This window comes from Abramis brama, assembly GCF_963993115.1.
Source record: "Abramis brama genome assembly, chromosome: 1".
Lineage (NCBI taxonomy): Eukaryota > Metazoa > Chordata > Actinopteri > Cypriniformes > Leuciscidae > Abramis > Abramis brama.
In genome coordinates this window covers 16,632,839-16,657,770 of record NC_139963.1, presented here as the reverse complement: position 1 = coordinate 16,657,770, position 24,932 = coordinate 16,632,839, and the positions used below count along the sequence as shown (strand labels likewise).

Sequence of the window (24,932 nt, the reverse complement as noted above, 5' to 3'; positions counted from 1 at the left end):
AACCCCAGAAGTAAAGATAAACAACAATGCCTTTGGACTACCAATCTGAAGCTGCTGCCGCGATTTACACTATTGGATGTTAATATCCAATATAGGATATGTATATAGTTCATTCCTGCTTCTTTTTTTACTTTCTGAATTATATTTAAAAAAAAAGTATTTATAAATGAATTTCACTGTATATAGTCTAAAGTATGAAAGAAATGTATGTACAGTTTTAGAATTGACACATCATCATTAAACACAACAATACTCCATCGCATTCACGACTCTCCTATGATTAAAGGCCACACTTCCGGTTTTATTCCCACCGGAGCCTCGCTTTCGATTTCAAAATAACGGCTGCGTGAAATCAGCATATAGTCACTCTGAGATCATTCCTGGACGCCTAACCATCCTGCCACCCACAATTTACGGATCACCCCGATGATACGCCAAGGAGTTCCAAGATGCCATGGCCTTGGTACGAATCAAAGGAAAACCTGACTTCTTCCTCACCTTCACTTGCAACCCGAACTGGCCTGAAATCACAGGGTCACTTTTTGAGGGTCAACAGACCAATCAGAGACCAGACATCATTGCTCGAGTATTTCACATGAAGGTGGAGGCACTCCTCACAGACCTCCTCAAGCGTGACATCTTGGGACACATTGATGCATATGTGATGGTGAAGGAAACACAAAAGAGGCATCTTCCACATATACACATGCTCATGACCATGGTAGCCCGCGACAAACCCAGGACCGCCAGCGATATTGACCGTGTGGTGTCTGCAGAGATTCCTGACAAAAACACAAATATGGAACTACATCGCATTGTAACATCACACATGATTCACGGTCCATGTGGACAATGGAACAGTGCCAGCCCCTGCATGGTAGACAAAAAGTGCACCAAAGACTATCCCAAACAATTGAGACAGAACACAAGCTTTGCAGACAACTCCTACCCATTGTACCGAAGACGAACAGAAGGAGCACCTGATTCTCCCATCATCAAGACCATCAGAGGTGGCGTCAATGTACCTGTCAATAATACATGGGTTGTGCCATACAATCCGTACCTCCTGCTCCGATACAATGCACATATTAACTTTGAAATTGTGTGTGCTGTCTCCAGAGTCAAATATCTGTATAAATATTTGGAGAAGGGACCTGATCAGTGCATGGTGAGAATGGATGTGCCTGATGATGAGACCCGTGAGATACTACGACGTGATGAGGTGACACGTTATGAGTTAGGGCGTTACATCACTGCATCTGAGGGATGCTGGCGCATATACGATTTCCCCATTCAGAAGAAACAGCCACCAGTAAAGATGCTTGCAATTCATCTAGAGGATGAACAGGTCATCATGTTCAATGATGAAGGGGCTGCCCAGAACCTGTTGGACTCAGGGCCACCTGCCACCACACTGACCGCCTTTTTTGAAGCAATGTCTCTTCATCCACACATGCGACACATTGTGTACCCAGATGTGTTTCAACTCTTCACATACATACGGAAGAAATTTCAATTGCGTAAAAAAAGACTGAGTTCTCACGATGACCGCATGGCTGAAACCGTTGGACGAATTCCAGTGATTGCCTTCAACCCTCACACTGCTGAACTATTCTATCTCCGCATCCTTTTGTACCGCGTGCCAGGGCCAACATGCTTCAAAGACCTCCGACGAGTTGGAGATGTGGTCATGGACACCTTTATGGCAGCTTGCATTGCGCATGGCATTGTTGACAATGACCAAGAAGTAGATTCTGTTATGGAGGAGGCTGCAAATGTGACATTTGGCTCAGCACTGCGTGAGGTATTCGCCAACATGCTAATGTTTGTTCTTAGAGGGGAACACTTGCAGTTCTGGGAAAGGCACAAGCATGTGCTGTGTGAAGATTTCATGCACAGGGCCAATGTGAATGAGCCAGATGAATTTATTGTGAGTCAAGTGCTACTTGACCTTAAGGACCATGTTGAAAGACATGGTTTTACTTTAAATGGGAACTTTGGCCTCCCTGAGCCTGATCCACTTCACGTCCGGAGTCAAATTCCCCGCATCATCCAGCATGAGACTGAGCACAACATAGAGGAACATCAAACTATCATTACTGACACAGAAAACAGCCTCAATGACGAACAGCAAAAAGTTGTCGAAACAGTGATGGAAAGTGTGGAACAGGGACTTGGAAAAATTATATCCCTCGATGCAAGTGGTGGAACTGGGAAAACATTCATATTGTGCCACATCCTTAACAGAATGTGCGTGCACAGGGCAAAGTAGCTCTTGCAACAGCTGCAAGTGGCATTGCAGCTACCCTACTGCCGAAAGGTACAACCTTTCATAGTAGGACAAAATGTCCTCTCATTCTCACCGACGAGTCCACTTGCAGTATGAGTGAACATGACAGCACTGCAACACTCATTAGAATGACGCATCTCATGGTTGTCGATGAAGTGTCAATGATGGATCGCCGCGCATTAGAAGCAGCAGATCGTACATTCCAATGGCTCAGAGGTTCAGACAAGCCATTTGGTGGCATCACAATGGTTTTCAGCGGTGACTGGAGGCAAATCCTTACTGTTGTCCCACATGGTAGCCAAACCCAGATCATAGGCAGGTGTTTCAAGAGCTCACACCTATGTAAAAATGTTGAGATTCTTCGTCTAACAGAAAACATGAGGATCACTCAAGCTGCTGGAGATCAACAAACAGAAGCAGATTTTGCCAAATTCCTTTTGAACCTTGGTGAGGGGAAAATTCCTGTGGTTCCAGAAGAGGGTGAATTTGCAATTGAGCTCAATGAATCACTATCAATTTCTGGCGAGAAACTCGAGGACATTGTCAATTGGGTATATGATGACATGACAGTCAACATTTCCAATCCAAAGTGGCTATGTGAACGTGTCATACTGTGCCCAACCAACTCTGAAGTTGATAAAGTAATTGAATATATGACAAAGAATTTTCCTGGAGAAGAGCATGTTTGCAACAGTGTGGACACTGCAGAATCTGAGGGTCACCATATGTACCCAACGGAGTTTCTAAATACCCTCTGCCCATCTGGTATGCCTCCCCATCGCATCACTTTAAAGGTGGGAATGGTGATCATGCTACTTCGTAATTTCGACCAACAAAATGGACACTGCAATGGATCGAGATACATCATTGAACAAATCCTGCCTCATCTTTTGGTTGCGACTTCTGTGATCGGTGTCAATGCTGGACGCACATTACTCATTCTATGCATCACCCTCATCCCATCTGACAACATTTCCATTCACCCTGCGACGTAAGCAGTTTCCGGTGAGACCCTGCTTTGCCATGACAGTGAATAAGTCACAAGGCCAGTCTTTGCAACGTGTTGGTGTCTTCTGCACAAAAGACTTCTTCAGTCATGGTCAATTCTACGTTGCAGCCAGCAGGGTTGGCAGATCAAGCAGACTTCGTATTCTTGCTCAAGATGATGAAACAAACAAAAAGCGCCACTTTCTGAGCAATGTTGTCTATAAAGAGGTGCTGACACAATAACAACATGTAATCTTCAAGAACAGCCAGTCTGCACTAACAAAACACAAATATCCACTCTAAATAAATATATACTCCAATGCATCATTATGTCAGTATCAGTATTTGCTTTCTACCATGCACAAATAAAAATGTCACTGACCTTTTGCTGTGTAATTGTAACAATGAGCACTCAAATACACTAAACCAACAATTACTAAAAACACACACAATAACTGCTTTTGCACGTGTATATTATATATTATATTTCATTCTGGTGCGCTTAACGTTATCGCTACTGTGTAATAGTAGCCTATGCTATTCACCAACTAAACATATCTGTCACGGTTTCCCTGGTTCTCCCTGGCTCTGTCATACACTACAATACCCAGGATCCTCTTTGGCGCACATGCACTCACTTTCTCCGGATTACTAATCACTCGCACCTGTTCCCAATCAGCACAGTCATTATCCAGCACTATAAAACACTCACCATAGCCCCAGTTCTTTGTCAAGCCTCCAACAGGAATAGACCATGATCTGTTATCTCCTGAAACTCTGATGTGTCCAAGATGTAATGTATACTCACCTGTGAAACACTAACCTCTGTGTCATTGTTCTGCTGTCTCCAGGAATCCTGTTTGATTTCATATTGCCTGTGATCCGTTGTTCTCCCGAGCTTCCAGTGTTTCCTCCGAGCTTGTTTACTATTGACTGCATCTGAAAGAGAAAAGACAAGTATTTATGGACTGTGACTGTTTGGTATCTACAAACCTGAAGTGAACATGCTTACCTGCTGTCTGCCCTGCACCGAGAGCTCTTCACTGAATCTGCATTTGAACTCACTGAATACTCACCTTGCACTATTGTCAACTTGAATAAAGCTGTGTTTGGATTCACTTACCTCTGTCTCCGTGCCTGTATCCTGACAATATCCTATTCAATGCGTTCAGTCTCTTTCATGGGCACCAAACCAACAATTACTAAAAACACACACATATCTAGGTGAAAGAGGCTCTATGTGATTTATCTGACCTTGGTGACGTGAGGCCGCTAGCAGACAGTCAGTTAAGCCAGTCTGTCTGCTTCCTGACCTGGTGCCCAATTTGTCATTTTTTATCTCTAAGACTATGAGCCAAATTACTAGAGAGAAGAGGTCTCTTTTCAACAGGTCAGGTTTGCCCCAAAAACTTTTCCAATTGTCTATGAATTCTATGTTATTACAGTCTTCTGCAATAGAACAGAATTTAATTGATGAGTATTTTGATGTGTTCAACTGGTGAGAAACAGGTTGTCTCGTTTTTGATTTGTATATTTTGCTATTCATAATAAGGATATGTCTGCAGCAGTGCTTCCAATCCCCGGAGGAGAGCCAGTTTCTCTGCATCAGGATCCTCAGCAAACATGCTGTCGAAAAGTTGAGGTCCATTTAAGAACTCCACGAATGCATCCTGTGAAAGAAGGAAGCAATATTTATTCACTACTCTCAAGAAAAGTATATATTAAGTTTGTATGTGTCACTGGGTGAAAAAGAGGGAACTATGAGAGCGGAACGAATTGCCCAGGGGAGAGACTTCCGGTGTGGCACCAGGCCGGTTCCGGTGACATGTCATGGCCGACCGTGTTGACAAGCGGCAGCTGCAGCGGCTAATCAAGCAGCCATTGGAGCGCGTGTCTCCAACGGGGGATTTAAAAGTGGCGGCTTGAAGATGCACGAGAGGCAGAGCAGTCGCGATCAAAGTGTGAGCCACGATGAGGAGGGGGAGAGAGGCAAAAGCGGTGGGGCAGCAGCAGAAGCAGAGACGGGAAGGATAAAGTGCGGTTGAGGCGCGGGGCACGATTGAGATCGAGAACGGACAAGAGACTGGCCAGTAGGACTGGGAGAACGGAACGAGCGAAAGCATTGTTGGATATACAGGTTGTCATCGTGAGAGAAGTTAAGTACGCGAACTGCAACTGTGAGAGAAATAACCTCTTGTGGATTGAAGAAAAGCATTCTAATTACTGTCCTGTGTCTGCCGCTAGTGTGTTATCTCATTCAGTGTCTTTAAAGCAGACTAGTGGGACCCGATCTTTGGATCGTTCGTGCAAACCTGATGTCCCCCTTTTGAAGATCATGACGGTGGCTTGGCCGGCCCCGATGAGATGGAGTGAAGGTATACTTTTCATTGTGAAGTGGTGTGTCATTGCAGTGTCTGAAGATTGAAGTGAGCACGTGTGAAGATTTACAGTGGTTTGATGCATGCACGAGTATGGGAAAATTAAACGCTACCAGCACTCTGAAATCTTTTTCGGGGATTGTCTAGTAATAATTTGAACCGCTGTGGGTAAAGCTTTGTACAGGTGTCCCAGTTCATGCCGCTGTGGTAAAGAAAGGAGAAGTTCAGCTCTGTGTGTCGTTGTGAAGATCTGCATTCTGCCATTGCTGTCCTGTGGTAAGAGAAGACTCAGTTATTAACTGCTGGATTCTGTACTCACCATTGCTGTTCTGTGAACAGAGAGATCCCGTTATCCGCCGCTGCTTTCTGACTGCTGCTGGCCTGTGAAAGAAAGGTGACACTTAGTTATCTGATGCTGTCCTGTGAAAAGAGAAAGCCCACTGTCTGCCGCTACCTACCTGTAGTCCCTTGTGTCCTGCCCACCACCTACTGTTGTCTGCTGCGCCTTATCTGACGGTCATTGTTCTCTGCCACCACATACTGTTGTCTGCTGCTCTTCATTGGAAGGCCCTGGTCCTCTGTCCAACCCCCCCACTGTGGTCCTACAAGTGGAGATACCCAGTCATCCGCTGCTACTTACCTGAAAGCCAATGCCCTTTGTCCCCTCACACTGCTGTTCTGTAAAAGGAGATGACTAACTGCCGGCTGTCCCGAGTCTTCCTCCATTGAAGATTCCTTTGACCTGTTTCAACGAGCGTTGTTTTGAACCTTTGAACCTGTTTCTGTGTCAGTGACATTTTCTATTTTTTTTTTTTTTTACATTCAATAAAAAGAATCAAGCTTTTATATCACGTCGTTGTCTTGCCTCGTTGGTGTACTTTGGTGTAGCTCCTCCGGAGTGGTGGTTGTTCTCTGCCCTAGCGGTGACACATGTCCAGTAGAAAGAAGATTTTAATACAGTGCTGCGTTTCAAACACTGTAGTGTAAATCTGACTTATTAAACCTCGAGCATTTAAGATCAATGTTCTTGTACTTGAATGAGATGGATGGCATGGTGATGTTGGTCACCTTGTGTAGTTGAAGCTCCTTGTTTCTGTTCTTCTGCCGCTCCCCGTCTGTGAAACATGCGGGGTTCCCCTCCATGTGTCTGACAGACACACACTATGTGCTGCCTGTCTCGGTCTCGAGCATGCCGAGGCAGTGCTTACTAAAGGTGGTGTCCTCAGATGATGCCATGTCCTCCAGCTCATCCTTTACAAGATCTCTTGAGATGTGCTTGCGATTCTTCTCCTCATCATTGTGTATCTAACACAAACAAATAGGATTTATATTTTATTTAATAACAAAAGGTAGTTCTGAGGCATGGTGATGTTGGTAGTTGAAGCTCCTCGTTTCTGATCTTCTGAGCCGCAAAGACAGTTTCACGTTTTATATGTAGGTGCAAAAAATATGAATTATGAGTAGGACAAATGTTAGCTATCCCTCACTTGTGAAAAAGAAGCATGTTTAAATGTATTGAATGTGCACTTGTATGTGTAATTCAAATCTCACATAGTTTACAAAACTTGCAGATAATATAACATAAATGCACTTAATGAGAGTTCACTTTCATGAATGTTTCTTAAGTCAACTTCTAAAAAGTGCACTTTGCAATAATGTAAAATGAAAACTTTACTTTGAAGTACATTTTAAAACATTTTATTGGTTGTCATTTGGTGTTGACTAACATTTTAAAGCTCATGCAAAGTACTTGATTATAATTTAAACTGTAGTGTGTTATTCAATATGACATTTTAAGGTTAATATATTTTAAATGTACTAAATTGCAACTTCATCATTATGTTTGTAATTACAAATATATTTAAATGCGTTTTTCAATAGAAATTACATCTATCTATCTATAAATTACAGGAACGTCTGTCTGTCTGTTATTCGCATATCTCTCGAACCGTTAGTCCGATGGATTTCAAACTCGACAGGTGTCTTGCTATGGGCACGAGTAAGTGCAGTGCCAAGTTTGATGTTGTTTGGATGAGAAATGAAAAAGATATCGTTAAAAATACCAGTAAAAAAAATATTACTATTTCAGATAACTATAACTATTTCAAAATTTGCACTAGTTAAAGTATATTTTAATTTACACTCTTAAAAATAAAGGTTCTTTCTTGGCATCGATGGTTCCATGAAGAAACTTTAACATCCACGCAACGTTTCCATTCCACAAAAGGTTCGTTATAGTAGAAAAAGTTTTTTTAGATTTTAAAATGTTCTTTATACTATAAGAAAAATAATGGCTATTTTAAGAACTGATCACTTAAAGGTTCTCGCTGCAAAGGCATCGCTGCAAAAACCAAAAACTTTATTTTAATGAGTGTTAATGCTTGTCAGTTTATTCGGCAGTAAACCTGAACCATATTTAAAAGAAAATAGAAGTAATTATGAAATTGCATAAAGATCTATGCCTGGTTTCACAGACAGGGTTTAGATTACACCAGGATTAGGCCTTAGACGTTCCTTATAAAAATAAACATTACTGGTGTGCATCTTGAGACAAAACAATGGAACCGACATATTTTAAGATATACAGTATCAGTGAAAGTTGCTTTCAGTTAAAAAAGCTCAATCATGCATTTTAGTCTGGGACTAGCTTAAACCTTGTCTGTGAAATTGGGCAATAAGTCAGAAAATTTCAGCTAATTTAATTTATTATAGATTTAAATTTTAAATTTAAATTGCAATTAAGTTTCAGAAAACATTACATTCAGTTTGCACTTAAATATTTTATTCTAAAGTATAATATTTCCATAATAGCTCCTCTTTTTAAAAGTGTGCTAGTGGACTTCTCTTTCACAAGTGGTCAGCTGAAAAACGAAGCCAAGCAGCTGCGGATATATGAGAAATGACTTATTAACCTGTTAGGCTGCAACCCCACTTTTATATGTGAAGATATGATAAATGTCTCACTAACCGTTTGTGTCACGATACCACACACAGGAAACGGGATCCAATTGCAGTACTATTTATTAGGGAAATCCGTAATCATACATCCAGTCCAGGCAGGGGTCAAAATCCAAACAGGCAATCCAAAACAAGAAACAGACGAGAAACTAGCAGAAACAGACCTCAGAAGTGGTGTGAACGAATAACAAGGACTCTGTAACACATACGAAAACAGACAGGGTTTTATACACAGGGAACTAACAATGAAACAGGGAACAGCTGAAACAATGATGACGGAGAGCTGAGTGTAATTAACAGTGATTGGTACAGACAAGGATTGTGGGGAATGTAGTTCAATATGTGGATGACACCGTGGGGAAGAGGATCTCTAGTGGATACCAGGAATACACAAACCAGACACTGTGACAGTTTGTTCATCCAGCAGTCTGTAGTCTAGATAGACCAAGTCTGGAAGATATGCCATCACAAATATCTTATAGTCCTCTTCATCACAGATGGGATTTCCCGCAAGGTTGAGAGTGCGTAGATTCTTCAACTTTCTGAGGTACAGCACCTGCAGGGTCAGATATGATTTCCTTCAGCTTTATGTTTGAGTGACACTCATGAATTGGAATATTGGAAATGAATTAGTGGATGGCTGCATATTTTGGAGTCAGACTCATTTTCATCCTTCTGGGATTCCACATTTTCTAAAAATGTATAATCTAAAATATAGTTGGCTTACATTATCCAGTTGAGCAATGGCATTGTTTCCAATAGAGAGGATTTGCAGGTTCTGCAGCGTATCCAGGTTTTCAATGACAGAAATGCGGTTGTTGAACAAACTCAAGTTCTGAAGTTTCACAAGAGAGTCCAGTCCTTCAATCACTTCAATATTATTGAATGACAGATCTGAGGAATATAAGAATTATGGCTTAGTATTTGGAGATACTCTGGATATGTTTTGGATATCAGTCGGACAGTCTGTACTCACCCAGCCAGGTCAGATTAGTGAGGTTTTCTAACCCTTCAATCCTCTCAATAACATTATTATCCAGCTGGAGTTTTGTTAGAGAGGGGAATTGCCACAGGTGGAACATCTTTAGGATGTCTACAAAAAACACAATATTATATTAATTATATTTTTCAAAAAAATAAATAAATATATGCTATTTTGTATACAATGAAATGTTATTGAAATTATACCAATCATGATAATGAAAATTAATGAAATAAAATAAAAATCCTGTCATTAATTACTCACCTTCATGTCGTTCCAAACCGTTCATGTTCGAAACACAAATGAAGACCTTTTTGATGAAATCTGAGAACTTTCTGTCCCTACATTGACAGCTACGCAACTATCACTTTAATGTTAATGTTTCAAAAAGTTCATAAAGGGATCGTGCAACTAATCCATATGAATTGAGCGGTTTTGTCCAAATTTTCTGAAGAGACTCAATCGCTATATATGATGAACAGAATGAATTTAGGCTTTTATTCACATATTATAAACATTGATCAGTGAACAGAAGCTCAACCGAACCTGCTTGATGCTAGAAGCTCAAACATGTGCGTAACAGGAGAATGAACCTCAGTGGTTTTTGTATGTCAAGCGAACAAGCTTGAGCTTCAGTTTACCACAACTGATGTGCGAGTTAATAAATGTTTATATGTGAATGAAAGCCTAAATTAAATCTGTCCATCATATAATGTGATCGTGTCTTTTCAGAATATTTATTGGACTAAACTGCTCAATTCATATGGATTAGTTTTACAATCTCTTTATGAACTTTTTAAAGTGTCAAAGTGGTAGGCCTAGTTGCGTAGACTGTCAATGGAGGGACAGAAATCACTCAGATTTCATCAAAAAGATATTCATTTGTGTTTCGAACATGAACTTTTTTTTGAACTATCCCTTTAACACTGATTAAAAAACATTATCTGTGTGAGAGGGGGGATGTATTTTACTTGTCATGAAAATAATGTCTAAATAAATAAATTAAAGTGGGTTTCACTTTTTCAAGAATTCAAAAAAATATATTCTTATTTTTCTCTTGATTTTGGGGTGAAATATGTCCCAGGAAAGTTTTCATGAGATTCACCCTGAATAAAATAAAATTCAATCAAAAATGTTTAATTTTACATTAAAGATAATTTAATTAAGTTATGGTTCTTACTTCTGAAGTCCAGCCGCAGCTGAAGCACCTCCTCGTACTGGATGCCCTCTTTCTTGGCTATTTTTCCAGCTTGTCCCTGAGGTCCCTGTTCAACAATTGCTTGTTGTAACATCTCCTCATCCATTACTTTGGGTTCATCCTGTTCCCAGCTCATTTTCCAACGCTTCTGATGACTGGACCCGTTTATTACCTGCAGTAACGGTGATTAGCAGTGCAATATGATCTAATATTAATATTATCTAGTGCAATTGCTTATCTTATTTTGCAGACCTGTCACCATAAAATCAGTCAAAACACTGTATCAGTCACCTATTTCAAATGTTATTACTAAAAGCTCGTTCATTTGACAACAGACTAAACTTAACTTACCTGTAAATATATCACTGAAGTACTCGTATATGCTGGACGCAAACACTGTTGCTCAGCAACCACAGACTACCGCCATGACGCCATCAACTTTCGGAGTTTTCAGGAGCTTTGAGGCGCTCTAAAGAAATTAAAATACATTTTAGTAATAATACTCAGTAATATAACCTTACTGATATTCTTCCGAGTATTTATTCATTTATTCATTTTCATGAAATGGAAAATTAAACGAAATTTTGGCAATTTATAAGAAATACTCACGTGTACTAAAATGCCTCCGCTATTTCTAAACTAGATTTCGAAAAGCAAACATGTCCATAAATTCATGTTTTTGCACATTTAACCCTAATACCGTATTCACATTACAGCCCTTAATTCCGTGTTTGTGGACAAATGTGGGCACAGAGGTCTCAAGTGTGATCCAAAAATTTTTGTCAAATAAATGTTGTCACTATCTTCGATAAAATAAAATCTATCAATTTATGGTGTTTTTTATTTTGGGGGTATTTTTGAATTTATTTACCTGTAAAAGTATCATATTTTTTTATGTAAATTATGCTTATTTTTATGTTATATTTAATATTTATTTAACTTAATTAAAAAAATCATTCCAGTAAGTTCAGAGAGTTAAAACCTAAAGATGAAGTGACTTTGGTGGCATCTGGTGTCTTAAGTTGGTATAAAATTAACAAAAAACAATAATATCAATAACCACTAGATGGCTGCAGTACTGAATGGCTGCATATAGGTTGAACTCTATGAACCACTGTTATGACGAATTTGACCTCTTAATTTTTTTTTTACTTTATCACAAGTTAAAATTGTAATTTTAAAAAATATATATCTGTGTTAGGCGAAACTATACAAAGATGCCAAAATATGCTTAGATAAATATGACCATGCTATAAGGAAAAGACAAAGTAGTAAATCATTCATCATTTATTTCAAACAAAGAACATCAAATTTCAATAACTCAAACTAATTGGTGCCAAACGGGTAAGAATATACATAACAATAACAATAACTAAATAAGTGATAGCTAAGAATAAACAGATAAGAACAAACAATAAACGGGTAAGAACAAAACAAATATAGTTATTTACATGCATTATTTACATCATGTTTTTACATGCACTTGTGGCAGCAGGTAGTTGTAAGAGAATGTTCTCTACAGATGTATTGCCTGCATTTTCCACAGACAGTGCTGGTTTTTTTCCTGTTGTAAATGCAGATATGGCACCTTTTCCTCTTGGTAAGGGGAGTTGCTGTGGATGGGCCAGGCATGTCTCCTGAGGAGGGTTGTCTGATGTGGCTCATCATCCTCTGAGACGCCACTCCACGGGGAACGCCCGTCCGTCTCTGGATCTGTTGAGACACCAGAGCCTTCCCGAGCTCTTCCAGAAAGAGCCGCCTTCTGAAGTTTTTAGCGGCATTCCAGGCAGGATTAATTTCTGACCACAGGATGAAGGCGTTCAGGGCAGACACATCCAGCATGTTGGAAAATACCACCATGGGCCAACGATTGGATTTTCTCTTACAGGTGTGTAAGCAGCGACCATCTTGAATAATACACACAGAAAAAGAATAAAAATCAAACACTATACTGGAAAAAGTCCTTTACATTTATTCACTTAGCCATTCATACGTTTGTAACAAATAATAAACCACAAGCAATTTGTCATAGGAAAATTAGTAAACAATGCAAAAAAAAAAAAAAAGTAGTAAAATACCTGGTCAAGGCTGTCCACTCCACCTTTGGTCCTGTTGTAATCCAGGATTACATTAGGTTTCTTCTCCTCACTTGTGCTAACTGTGGCATGAACTGTGCTCATCAAGAGCACATTTTTGTTTTTTTTGGGGCAGTAAGAGACAAGTGTGTGCGTGCTGGTAGACGCAAAAACCGAAGAGTATTTCTCTCTGCCCCTTGTCGTCACCAGTGCAGATGGAAGCTCAGGCTTATTCTTCCTCACCGTTCCCAGCATGCCCAGTTTTCTTTTCAGAAGCTCCATGCCAAGGGCATATGATGTGAAATAATTGTCACACGTGATGGTGTGCCCTTGGAGACCTGCTGACATGTCGAGGACAACACGCATTGCCAGATTTCTTTCTCGCTGCCCCTCAGCCGGCTTGCCAGTGTAGATCTACATATTGTATGCATAACTGGTCTTTGCATCGCAGGCTGCCCAGATTTTGATGCCATACCTGGCTGGTTTACTGGGCATGTATTGCTTGAAGGTGCAGCGTCCTCTAAAAGGTACCAGGCATTCATCTTTTGTTACATCTCGCCCTGGGTTGTACATTAGCGGAAGATGTTCGACCCATCTGTCCCAGATTTCTCTTATCGCAGCCAGTTTGTCCTCTCTCCATCGGGCAGGTCTTGTGGCTCGGTTGTCAAACCTGATTACCCTGGTCATCACTTCAAAAGCACGCAGAGACATTGTAGCAGCAAAAATGGCCCGCCCTGTGTCTGCCTTCCACAAGCTCATTGTGGCCTCGTTGTGTGAACGATAGACACCTGCCAGCAATAGCAGACCAATGTAGGCCTGTATGTCCACCCAGTCCACCTCCTTCCATGACTCCCCATACACGCGTTTCCCTTCTACATTCGTCATGTCAATCAGTGTTGTCTGGGTTTCCAGAGGAAAAAAAAGCTCAAAAGCTGACCTGACGTTGTCCACACGCGAACAGGCAAATCGTGTTGGCCCAGGGGTCATCTTCATCACCTGCTCTGCAGGTGCTCTCCCTGGTGTCTGGGTAGGTGCAGTAGCAGTCCAGATGATTTCCCCATTTTTAGATTGATAATTTACTTCCCCAGGATCCTCTTCCTCACAGTCTTCCCCATCGGTGTCCTCATCATCCAGGTCGAACTCTGTCTGATCATCGGTTTCAGATCCTTGATCACACGGTGACTCATATGGCAGGTCTCCTTCCTCCCCACTGGATTCCAGTAGAATATCCAGGGTCTCTGCTGCACTGAACCTCTTACTCTTACTCATTGTGCTGCTTCCCAATGAACTGATAAAATAACTGCCACTGCAGGTTTAGGTAGCATATGCTGCAGAAATGTTTTGTTTAGAAGTATCAACAACCTTGCAGTAGCACTTTGATCCGTCTTTGAAGTGTGCCTGTGCCTGTGTGTGTGTGTGTGTGTGCGTGTGAGGGTGGTGAGCCAGGTGGTTGATTGGATCATTAAAAAAAAAATGGTCAGACATTGGCTCATTCAATTCTTTATTTTTGTATGTGTGAGTGAGTTTTTATTTGAAAAAAAAAATGAAAAAAACCCAGCTCTGTTGTAGGCTCATTGAATGCATTGTTTGTTTGTGTGTGTGTGTGTGTGTGTGTGAGTGTGAGTTTTTGCCATGTTGAGAATGTTGTACAGGATCACCCCTTCATTTGTGTGTATGTAATATATGCATTGTATTGGATCTATTGATTTTTATTTGACAAAAATAATAAAACATTCTCTGAATTACAGTTTTCCCATTCATTCGTATGGGCGCCCATTTTTGTCCACGAACACAAGATTAAGGAGTTTTTTTTTTTCACCCACTTAACATTGTAGAATCGAGTCTTTTTTTTTTTTTTGCGTGTTCAGGTGGCAAACTTAGCAAAAACTAGCCAAGTCTTGTACCACTCAGATCAAGGGAAGTAGTTTTAAAAAATTAATTAAAATTATTTTGCCCACACTTGTCCAGCTTACGGTATTAGGGTTAAGAGCATTTTGTAAATGAACTCTGCCGTGTTAAGACGGTGTTTGGTGTTTTAAGCCCCCAACGGCGCCTTCCAGGCAGCGAGGGGATGGGTAGGTTTAAGGTTGAGGGTAGGGTTAGCTGCCTCTAAGGAGCCATTGGGGGCTTAAAACACCATCGAGCTGTTAAGACCATGGTTTTACAGTCTATGGATAAGACTTTGCCCATGATTGACAGCTTCCTCGATCAATAAATTAAAGGTTCCACTTGTTTAAACCAATCAGACAGCTCTCTGGGCGGGGCTTATGCGCGCTGTCCGTCAGCCTCTCACCATCGGAGGATTGTTGTTGTCATCAAGATGGAGTTCTTGTTGGGGAATCCGTACAGCACTCCCGTTGGCCAGTGCATTGGTGAGTTAGCGGCTTATAGTAGCCTGTTCTTCAATGAAATATGTTTTAATAACAGTTAATGGACCATGTTTGTCCATCTTTCGTGTTAAAAATGCTTGAAATGTGTGTAGCATCCTACAGGAGCGTGAACAGTCAGCACTGTTAGCTACATTAGATGATGTGCTAGCCAGCCTTTTAACTCTGGTTAAAACGCATAACATTTATGGAAACTCTTGAAAACTCTAATAATGTGTTTCTATAATGGAAAATTGATAACTAGCGAGTTAGAGTAAGTGTGTCGTCAGCAGATCTTCACTGTGACTGAGTGTGAAGCTGCTGAAGTCTCACTGGCTTCAATCAGAGCAGCATCTGTCTAACATTTACAATTTAGGAGTTACAAACTTAGTCTATACGGAGATATCACTTATCTCTGCTTATATATTTTATATTGATTACTCTCAATCATACTCTCAATAAATGACAACATGTCAATATCCAGGGCACCAAATATAAACATCAACAGATTCTAAATGTCTCTTGAGGTTGTATCACAACACTGTTAATTTTTTTTTGTATAGGATTTTTCCAGGTTAGTAATTGCATTTCTTTCACAGTATTTTCACAGTAAGACTTCTAATGTATCTACTGCACTCTCAGACATTTAACAATTACACTACATATACACTACATATACACTACATTTCAATTAAAAATACAGTAAAACCAGTAATAAAGTGAAATATTATTACAATTTAAAATAAGTGTTTTCTATTTGAATATTGTAAAATGTCATTGTGTGTAATGTAAATTATGTGTTTTCAGCATAATTACTCTCTTCAGTGAGTCACATGATCATTGACTCCACATGACAGTCTTCAGTGTCACATGATCCTTCAGAAATCATTCTAATATGAAAATTTGATGCTCAAGAAACATTTATTATTATTATCAATGTTGGGGGGCACAACGAGGGACACAGTCGAATGCACAGGTGCATTGGTTTGGCAAACTCCCATGAACTCTCCAGCATCCTGGAGAAGGGTATAGAACTGGTCCAGTGTTTCACGACCGGGACACAAACCACACTGTTCCTCCTGAATCGGCCAAATTCTCCTCTACAGTATCCTGGAATAGACTTTCACGAGGAGGCTGAGAAGTGTGATTCCCCCTGTAGTTGGAACACACCCTTCGGTTCCCTTTCTTGAAAAGAGGGAAAACCACCCCGGTCTGCCAGTCCAGAGGTACTTTCCCTGACCGGCCACGTGATGCTGCAGAGGCGTGTCAGCCAAGACAACCCCACAACATCCAGAGACTTGAGGTACCCAGGGCGGATCTCATCTACCCCCGGTGCCTTGTCAACAAGGAGCTTCTTAATTACCTCTGTGACTTCAGCTTGGGTGATGGACGAGTCCCCCTCTGACGGGTGTGTGTCGGATTTATCGGTCAGATTGAATAGATCCTCAAAGTATTCCTTCCACCGTCCGACGATATCCCTAGATGAGGTCAACAGCCGCCCACCTCCACTGTAAACAGTGTTGCTAGGAGACTGCTTCCCCCTCCTGAGGCGGCGGACGGTTCGCTAGAATCTCTCCGAGGCCAGCTGATAGTCCTTCTCCATGGTCTCACCGAACTCCTCACAGGCCTGAATTTTTTAGCCTCCACAATAGGGCTGCACGATTAATTGCAATTTACATGTAATCACACTTAAATCGAGATGGCTTATCGTGATTTTAAAATCGCAAAGGCTGCGATTATTTTTTTACGCGCAGTTTGTCATTGATGTACGGCTCTATAAACGCAGCTCCATCTGAAAGCACTGTGAGTTTGAGTCACTTATAACGTGCATTTGAAAAAACAACACGCGTCAAACATCTTTCCAAAACATGAGAAGCATTTACGAGCCTCTTTTTAATAACATGCAACATTTACTAACATGCATTTACTCCAAACTCACTTCATAACGACAGTTGAGCTCCTTCTTCTGTGAGATGATGTGCCTTCTTACACAGAATAAGGCAGTCGTGTATTTATAAGTCATGTTTAATCAAAGCGTTTCAATCTTCTGTTTATTCAACTACAGCGATAGGGATTTCCTGGAATGATGCGCATTATTGTACTTCTGCGGCGGGGCATATTTAGCGTGTTTGTGTGAGAGCGCCCTCTGGCGTTCAAAGGGGGCAGTATTTACTACCATTGGGACTGGGACTCAGACATCAGCCACACTCCACTGACAAGCTGCGCATAAAATAATCGCAGCCTTTGCCAAATCGCATGCGGTTTTATTGCAATTAATCATGCAGCCCTACTCCACAATGACCCGGGCTGCAGTCCGCTTGGCCTGCCGGTACCTGTCAGCTGCCTCAGGAGTCCCACAAGCCATCCAGGCCTGATAGGACTCCTCCTTCAGCTTGACGGCATCCCTTACTTCCGGTGTCCACCACCGGGTTTGGGGATTGCCGCCTCGACAGGCACTGGAGACCTTACGGCCACAGCTCCGAGTGGCCGGGTACTCTGCCCTGCCATTCGGCCCGTAGGCACACACGACAGTGAGAGACCTATCCCCGACCTGAAGGCGCAGGGAAGCGACCCTCTCGTTCACCGGGGTGAACCCCAACACATGGCGGCTGAGCTGGGGGGCTATTAGCAAACCCACACCAGCCCGCCGTTACTCACCGTGGGCAACTCCAGAGTGGTAGAGAGTCCAGCCTCTCTCAAGGAGTTCCTGAACCCAAGCTGTGCGTGGAGGTGAGCCCGACTATCTCTAGTTGGTACCTCTCAACCTCCCGCACAAGCTTAGGCTCCTTCCCCACCAGCGAGGTAAAGTTCCACGTCCCTAAAGCCAGTTTCCGTGTCCAGAGATCGGGTCGTCAGGGCCCTCGGCTTCGACTGCCGCCCGATCCACTATGCACCGGCCCCTTAGTGTCCCACAGGAGGGTGGCCCCACGTCATTCCTTCGGGCTGAGCCCTAGGGTGGGGCCCCGGCTGTGCTATGCCGGGCGATGTCTTGGTCCTTGATAGATTGTGTCTCATAATGGGCATCTGAACCGCTCTTAGTCTGACCCGTCACCTAGGACCTGTTTGCCTTGGGAGACCCTACCAGGGCCATATAGCCCTGGACAACTTAGCTCCTAGGATCATTCGGGTACTCAAACCCCTCCACCACGATAAGGTGGCAGTTCAAGGAGGAGTGTAAGAAAATTTTGTACATTTTAAAGTTAAATTCATAAATCTGGTGCAAAGTTCAAAATTAAGAGCTCCAACCCATATTCAGTGTGGAACTTGAACAAAGAAGTCAGTGCATTGACTTGTACCTGAAATTTAAATGGGACTCAGACATCTTTTTAGTTGCGATAAATTCATTTATGATAAGATAATTTTTTTTGTGGCGGATCCTCTTCGTCGCCCATTTTTAGCTATAGGATTGCTAGTGAATGTTGGCTGTGAGCGGTGAGCAGCGGCACATCGAACCAATCGCTGTGCAGGCACGCGGAACGTGCATGTCACCCCAGCAACAAGCCATACAACAAACTCTTGTTTACTGTGTTCTACCGTTCTCTTAATACCATAGACAGTATATACACCATGGGTGCTACTACCCTTCACATTGCATGTTCCGGCGATGTGACTATTGCTCATGTGCACATCGCGATGTCGATGTTAAAACAGAATATCGTTCAGCCCTACTCTGTACTGTTATATTGGTGCATATGAGTGAAAATGATCATTCTTGTTCTTGCATTAACATTCTGAATCTACTTGTTTGAAGACTGATTGGAAATAAAAAATATATATTATTTTTTTAATCACGCTTTTAATAAACTTCAGGAAAGTGACACAAATATCAAGATAAATACCTGACAGTGTCATATTTCCTTTGACACACAGCAACTGAGATGCATATCAATAAATGAGTTGCCCAATTAAGTGCATTAGGCTTCATAAAGTACACTTAAGCTTCTTTATCTTGAAAAATTTATCTTGAATGCTGCAGGTCACAGTATGATTACAGAAGTCGAAACGCGGTCAGCTTGACCACTCACCTCTGTCAGACCTTTGATCTTGAGGTATCCACACAGGTACGAGTCCTCCATGGTCACATGCTGTGGGTCAGAAGCAAAGGGTTTTCATAAAATCACTATAATGGTGTACTTGGCACAACTCCAGACCACAAGAACAGATCTGCTAATGTGGGTCAGTTAATAACATTCAACAAAAACCTCTGAAAATACTAATCTGGACTCAAACATGAAGATACGACTCTCTCTGGATGCCCTACTTAGAAATGGGTAACGGATCTATACCGATTAAATATCCAGATTCACTGACATGCAATATTAGACACATTGCACAATGAGCACTGTAATCACACAAGTAAACTACCTAGACACATAGTATGATGGACATTTTTACATAGTAGGCTGGCTAACGTTACCTACAAGCAAACAAACAGCATATGGGCTCAAGTTCATACTCTCACAATATATGAGTGAGCTGCCTACCTAGACCACATGTAGGCTGCCTACTATGTAGGTTTTAAGTCCAAAATAGCTGACAAACTGGTAGCCAGCATATTATTTTTGGGCTTCATATTCTCACAACATAATCGAGCACACTTTGTTTTACTCAAAAGCTACATAGTAGGCTCATGCCTACAAACAAACAGTATGTTTGGGTTTCAAAGTTTCACAACCAAGTGAGTGAGCACCCTATCTAGACAGCATTTCTGGACTCAAACTCTACCTAGTAACGTTAGGCTGCCTACCAACAAACAAACAAACAGCATTTTTGGGCTTCATAGTTCCACAGCCTAGTGAGCTGCCTAACGTTACCCTAGATAGCAGTCATTTGAATGCCTAGGTAGGAAGCTCACTTCTTACTGAGCATATCCACAGAGAGCAAAGTGTTTACCTGCAGAACCACCTAGACATCACAAAGTCCCCGAACACAACCAGCTGAGCGTCGCTTATCCGAGACCCAGGAAGAGAAGAAAACGCAACAGTCCCTCAGAGCAGAATGAAGGCGCTCAACAGCGAGTCATGTGATCCAGCATGCTGTTCTCTGATTGGATGACAAACATCGGGGAACTATGAGGCTGGATGTTCATTGGCTACTCTGGAAAAGGCATGATGGGATTTGCAGTTCTATTACAAGAAAGCAGTACTGTAGAAATGTAGAGAATCGTTTATGTTGTGACAGCTGTTTCTAAACAATGAATTTGCTAATAAAACCTGTTTAACGTGACATATATATATCATTAAATTTGTGTATATACACACACACAATTTAAAACAAATTTAACATTTGAAATGATACATAAAACACATATTTGGCAGAAAGGATTGTGTTAGCTATGATAACGTAATGACTTGTAAAATTATAATATATATATATATTGCTTAATGTCATGCTAAGTAGCCTACATGAAACCTCATATGGTGTGACCAGTGTTGTGTGTAACGCGTAACGCGTTACAGTAATGTAACTACTTTTCGGGTAAAAAGTAGTGTAACGCGCTACTACTAAAAATTTGGTAACGAAACTAATTCCTTTTTCAATTCGGCGCAACGTTACTTTTTCCATGGATATATTTGACAGTGACACTGCCTCAGCTGCGCGCTTAAGAGAAGAGAACGGTTGAGAACCGAAGAGAACGATTTAGTTTCATATTTATGTTTAAATTAAATTAAATAAAAATTTTGCGCAATATAAGGAGTCAAATGGAGTGGGCAGACATGATTTTGACCACTTTATTAAGTTTGTTTTTGTAGAAAGCATTTCTTTAAAGTGAATTTCGTTTTGTATTAATTGTATCTTAATTTTAATCAATGTTTTAACCAATTGCCTGAATTAAAGAAAACTATTTAATTTCATATTTATGTTTAAATAAAAAAAATAAAAAAATTATTTAATCTATGTTGATTATATGAAAAGTGAAAAGCATGAGTAAGATCATTTTGCGCAATATATCGGGAGACAAATGGAGTGGGCAGACATGATTTTGTGACCACTTTATTAAGTTTGTTTTTGTAGAAAGCATTTCTTTAAAGTGAATTTCGTTTTGTATTAATTGTATCTTAATTTTAATCAATGTTTTACCAACCAATAAGTAAATATAGCATGCAAAATAATCATGACGTCATGGACCTGCGCGTGAACTGAATCTCGTCTCCATACTGTAAATGAACCGAAACTCAGATAAGCTACTTGTCTCACAGACCAGAGAAATATATAGAAAGCTTGAATATGTGTACTTTTAAACAAAATATATATTTTTCTCTCAAAATCTCTTTTTTTTCTCCTACTCCCTTGATAGAGTGAGTCGTATGTCTGAAAACTAAGCTTATGTCTTCTATCCTACGCTATCAAGACGCGATTCGCACCGGTGTTGGAGAGCAGGGAAGCTTTATTGGCTGTTGCCGAAATTTAAAGTTCGGTGGATAGGGGGAGCGGAGCGGAGAGAAGCGGCGCGGGGGCTCTGCTCATCGCGGAGTGTCGCACTCTACCCCATGATGCAGAGCCGGCTGAGAATAAAAACAGAGAAGTTGCCACACAGCAGCGCCAATGAGAAGGACTTTTTTCTTTTGAAATTGATACTATTTTTCATAATAAAGAGCATAAAAGAAATACCTGTTATGTCCTCCATAGTATAACTTTATGTCTACATATTTAGGATACAGATATTGTCTACAGATATTGGGTTCTGCCCAAAGTCAAGCAACATAAAAGTAACGTAAAAGTAACGAGTAACGTAAAAAGTTACTTTCCAAAGGGGGTAACTAAGTAAAGTAATGGATTACTTTTTTTTAAAGTAACGAGTAACGAGCAAACGCTACTTTTTAAAAGTAACTTCCCCAACACTGGGTGTGACCCAACATCCAATACCCAAGGTATGACAGGGTATTCTTGTCACATATGATTATTTTGTCACACTATATGATATGAACTGCATTTAAATACATAAATAATGCTCTTAGATACATATTTTATAGCTAATATTTAAGTTTATTGAATATTTCGTCCTTTTAACACATTTTGATACTATATTATTCACACATTTAATATCTATACACCAACTCAATTGTGAATCCCTACTTCCCTACTATCCCATTTTCAAGCTGAATCCATGTTAAACTACAGCATTTTGTCACTGAAATGTTTCCCTTTATTTATTTATTTATTTTTTCAGTTTGAGGTATAGGCTACCTATATATTTCAGTAGATGGCGAGATATGGCGAATACAGAAAGAACAAGGAAATGATACATCATCATCTTGCTGTTCGGTCATTGTTTTACTCATCCTCATTTTGAAATGAATTTATGCATTAAATAAAAAAAATGTTCAATGATTTACTAAAGATTATTAAAATTCATGTAGTTAATATTCAACAGATTAAAATAAAAAGTGCAACATCAAATGAATACAGTAATGAATGTGTTATAAACATATGATTCTTTGCTACTTTGAGTAGAACTTTTGCATACAGATTGTTGTGTGGTGTGAGAGATATATATATATATATATATATATATATATAACATGAACAAATTCAAAATATTTCCTGAGTTTGTATCACAACACTGTTACATTTTTCAGTATAATAACTGCATTTCTTTCACAGTATTTTCACAGTAAGACTTCTCATGTATCTACTGCACTCTCAGACATTTCTTGTAAAAGACTTCAGTACTTTACTGGCAATTTTAGTCAAGGTTTTACAATTGTAATGTAAAAAAGAAGAAGAAAAAAAGCGTTTACAGAGTTTACAGTATTGGAAAACCATACTGTTTTTCTACAGTCCATAATGAAGTTATGAATAGATTATGCTGTGGAGTTTTTTTTTATTCTTGTTGGCTTTATCTGTGCTGATGAACTTATTTCTGCTTCACTTTTAGCAGTTTGTGTTGTTGGTTTATTTTGTATGAGTATGTTCAGAGTTTATCTTTATTAATATTATTATTATTGGGTCATTTGACCTGAGATTTGGAGCCAAATTACAGCAGTGTAAAAATGACTGTAGGACAAAATGTAGGACAATTAAATGAAAATCTGTTGACTTTAGCAATCTTTGTTGCATTATATGCTAACAGTGATAACCTAGTTCAAAAAGGGCAAAAAGCACCTTTTGCCTCACGTTTGCATGCCTGTAATGCAAGAAGTATTAGAGATATCTTAATATCATTTTAGATTCTGGTTCTTTCCAAACTTTTCTTTTGGTATCTTCATTTTAAAGGCCCTGAATAGTTCAATCCCAGACATATGGACATGTTAATGTGGCTCCATGAGTAAATTGGTAAATTTATCTTATTTTCAGTGGTCAAAACCCAAATGTGGGTCTCTTTGCACACAGCTGATACTTTATTTTTTTATTTTTTAAGAGGAATATCTGAATAACAAATAATGTTAAGATTAGAAATGTATCTCGTGTTTTTCTATCAGCTCAATTGCGTAGAACATACCTCTCTGATAGCCATAAATAATATTTTTCTAAAGTTGTCATGGCTGTAACTAAAAGTATTCAAGATATATTAATACTGTAGTGGCTATTTGTCCATAAACTTAAACAAAACTAGTAATATCAAACTTCTCAAGATCTTCTGAAACCTTAGTTATTGGCTGGTCATTGAGTATTGCTTCTACCTCACAAAACAGTGTTTGCAGGCCTTCCTCGTCCAGCAGTTGATGTCCAACAACAGAGGTAAGTACACTGCGCACAGAGCGAATCAGACACTCCCAAACGCCACCTTGGTGAGATGCAGCTGGGGTGTTAAAACTCCACGTCACTCCTTCCTGCACAAAAGTCCTTTCAATTTTAGAGTGATTTAAAGCAGCCAGAGCCTGCCTCAGTTCCTTCTTCGCACCAACAAAATTTGTGCCATTATCTGACCTTATACTTGTCACAGGTCCTCTTCTGCAGATAAATCTTCGCACAGCATTGATGCAGGAGTCTGTGTCGAGGGAGTGCGCCACCTCCAGGTGTATTGCGCGGCTGCTCATACAGGTAAATATCACTCCATATCGCTTCAGCACAGTTCTCCCTCTCCTCACATCCAGTGGTCCAAAATAGTCCACTCCCGCATTTGTAAAGGGTGCGTTATCAGGCACAACTCGTTCCTCTGGTAAGTCGGACATTTTCTGTTCTCCGAGCTTTCCTCTGTACATTCTGCACACTGTACATTGTGAGAGAATCTTCCTGGCCGCAGAGTTGGCATTTATGATCCAATACTTCTGTCTCAATCTGTGCAGCATGTGATTGCGTCCAGCATGTCCAAGTTGGTAATGGATGTAACGTAATATGAGCTGGGAAACATGCAGATCCTTTGACAGAATCACAGGATGTTTTACCTCCCACGGCAGGGCAGATTTAAACAGGCGTCCACCAACTCTGAGGATGCCATCTTCGATGAAGGGGTCGAGACGATACAGAGGGCTGTCTTTGGAAACAGTCTTTGGGTCATGTTTTAGTGAGGAAATTTCAGTGCTGAATCTTTGGTTTTGTGCAAACTGAATTATTGCCTTTTCGGCTTCCTCCAAGCGCTCTGCTGTCAAGCTGGATTTTCCAAGTGCAGCTTTGAATTTTTTAAGCTCCTTTTCCACATTTTCATTCTGCTTGACCACATATTCTTTTCTCTTTTGGCTCAAAAGTAAAAGTATTTCTTTCAGCTCCAACAACCAGGCCACTGATGTTTTAAGCTTTCTCCAGGATGAAAAATA

At 40.4% G+C, this 24,932-nt stretch overlaps 1 protein-coding gene across 2 annotated transcripts; it reads right to left on the bottom strand.

Annotated features, from left to right (window-relative positions):
• Nucleotides 1-8,658: 8,658 nt before the first annotated feature.
• Nucleotides 8,659-20,229, bottom strand: LOC311093431 (dynein regulatory complex subunit 3-like). Of its 2 annotated transcripts, none has more exons than XR_014608411.1 (8): nt 20,128-20,197; nt 19,260-19,319; nt 11,145-11,262; nt 10,776-10,965; nt 9,590-9,706; nt 9,341-9,507; nt 8,928-9,169; nt 8,659-8,809 (listed from the first exon to the last, which is right to left on the bottom strand). XR_014608411.1 is itself a non-coding variant. In XM_084130810.1 (8 exons), exons 4-8 carry the CDS (start codon nt 10,927-10,929, stop codon nt 8,763-8,765), a joined length of 645 nt encoding a protein of 214 aa, XP_083986936.1. In that variant the 5' UTR covers nt 10,930-10,965; nt 11,145-11,262; nt 19,260-19,319; nt 20,128-20,229; the 3' UTR covers nt 8,659-8,762. The 2 variants fall into 2 exon arrangements, 1 of the variants encoding a protein (XP_083986936.1); XM_084130810.1 differs by having other exon boundaries at nt 9,010-9,169; nt 20,128-20,229.
• Nucleotides 20,230-24,932: the final 4,703 nt, after the last annotated feature.

What these genes read in the sequence shown, in the direction of transcription:
- LOC311093431 (XM_084130810.1), bottom strand. Translation starts at nt 10,929, where the DNA reads ATGAGCTGGGAACAGGATGAACCCAAAGTAATGGATGAGGAGATGTTA. An exon ending in GCTGCGGCTGGACTTCAGAA is followed by an intron (nt 9,707 to 10,775) that starts GTAAGAACCATA and finishes TGTTTTTTGTAG; the next exon opens with ACATCCTAAAGATGTTCCAC. An exon ending in CACTAATCTGACCTGGCTGG is followed by an intron (nt 9,508 to 9,589) that starts GTGAGTACAGAC and finishes TATATTCCTCAG; the next exon opens with ATCTGTCATTCAATAATATT.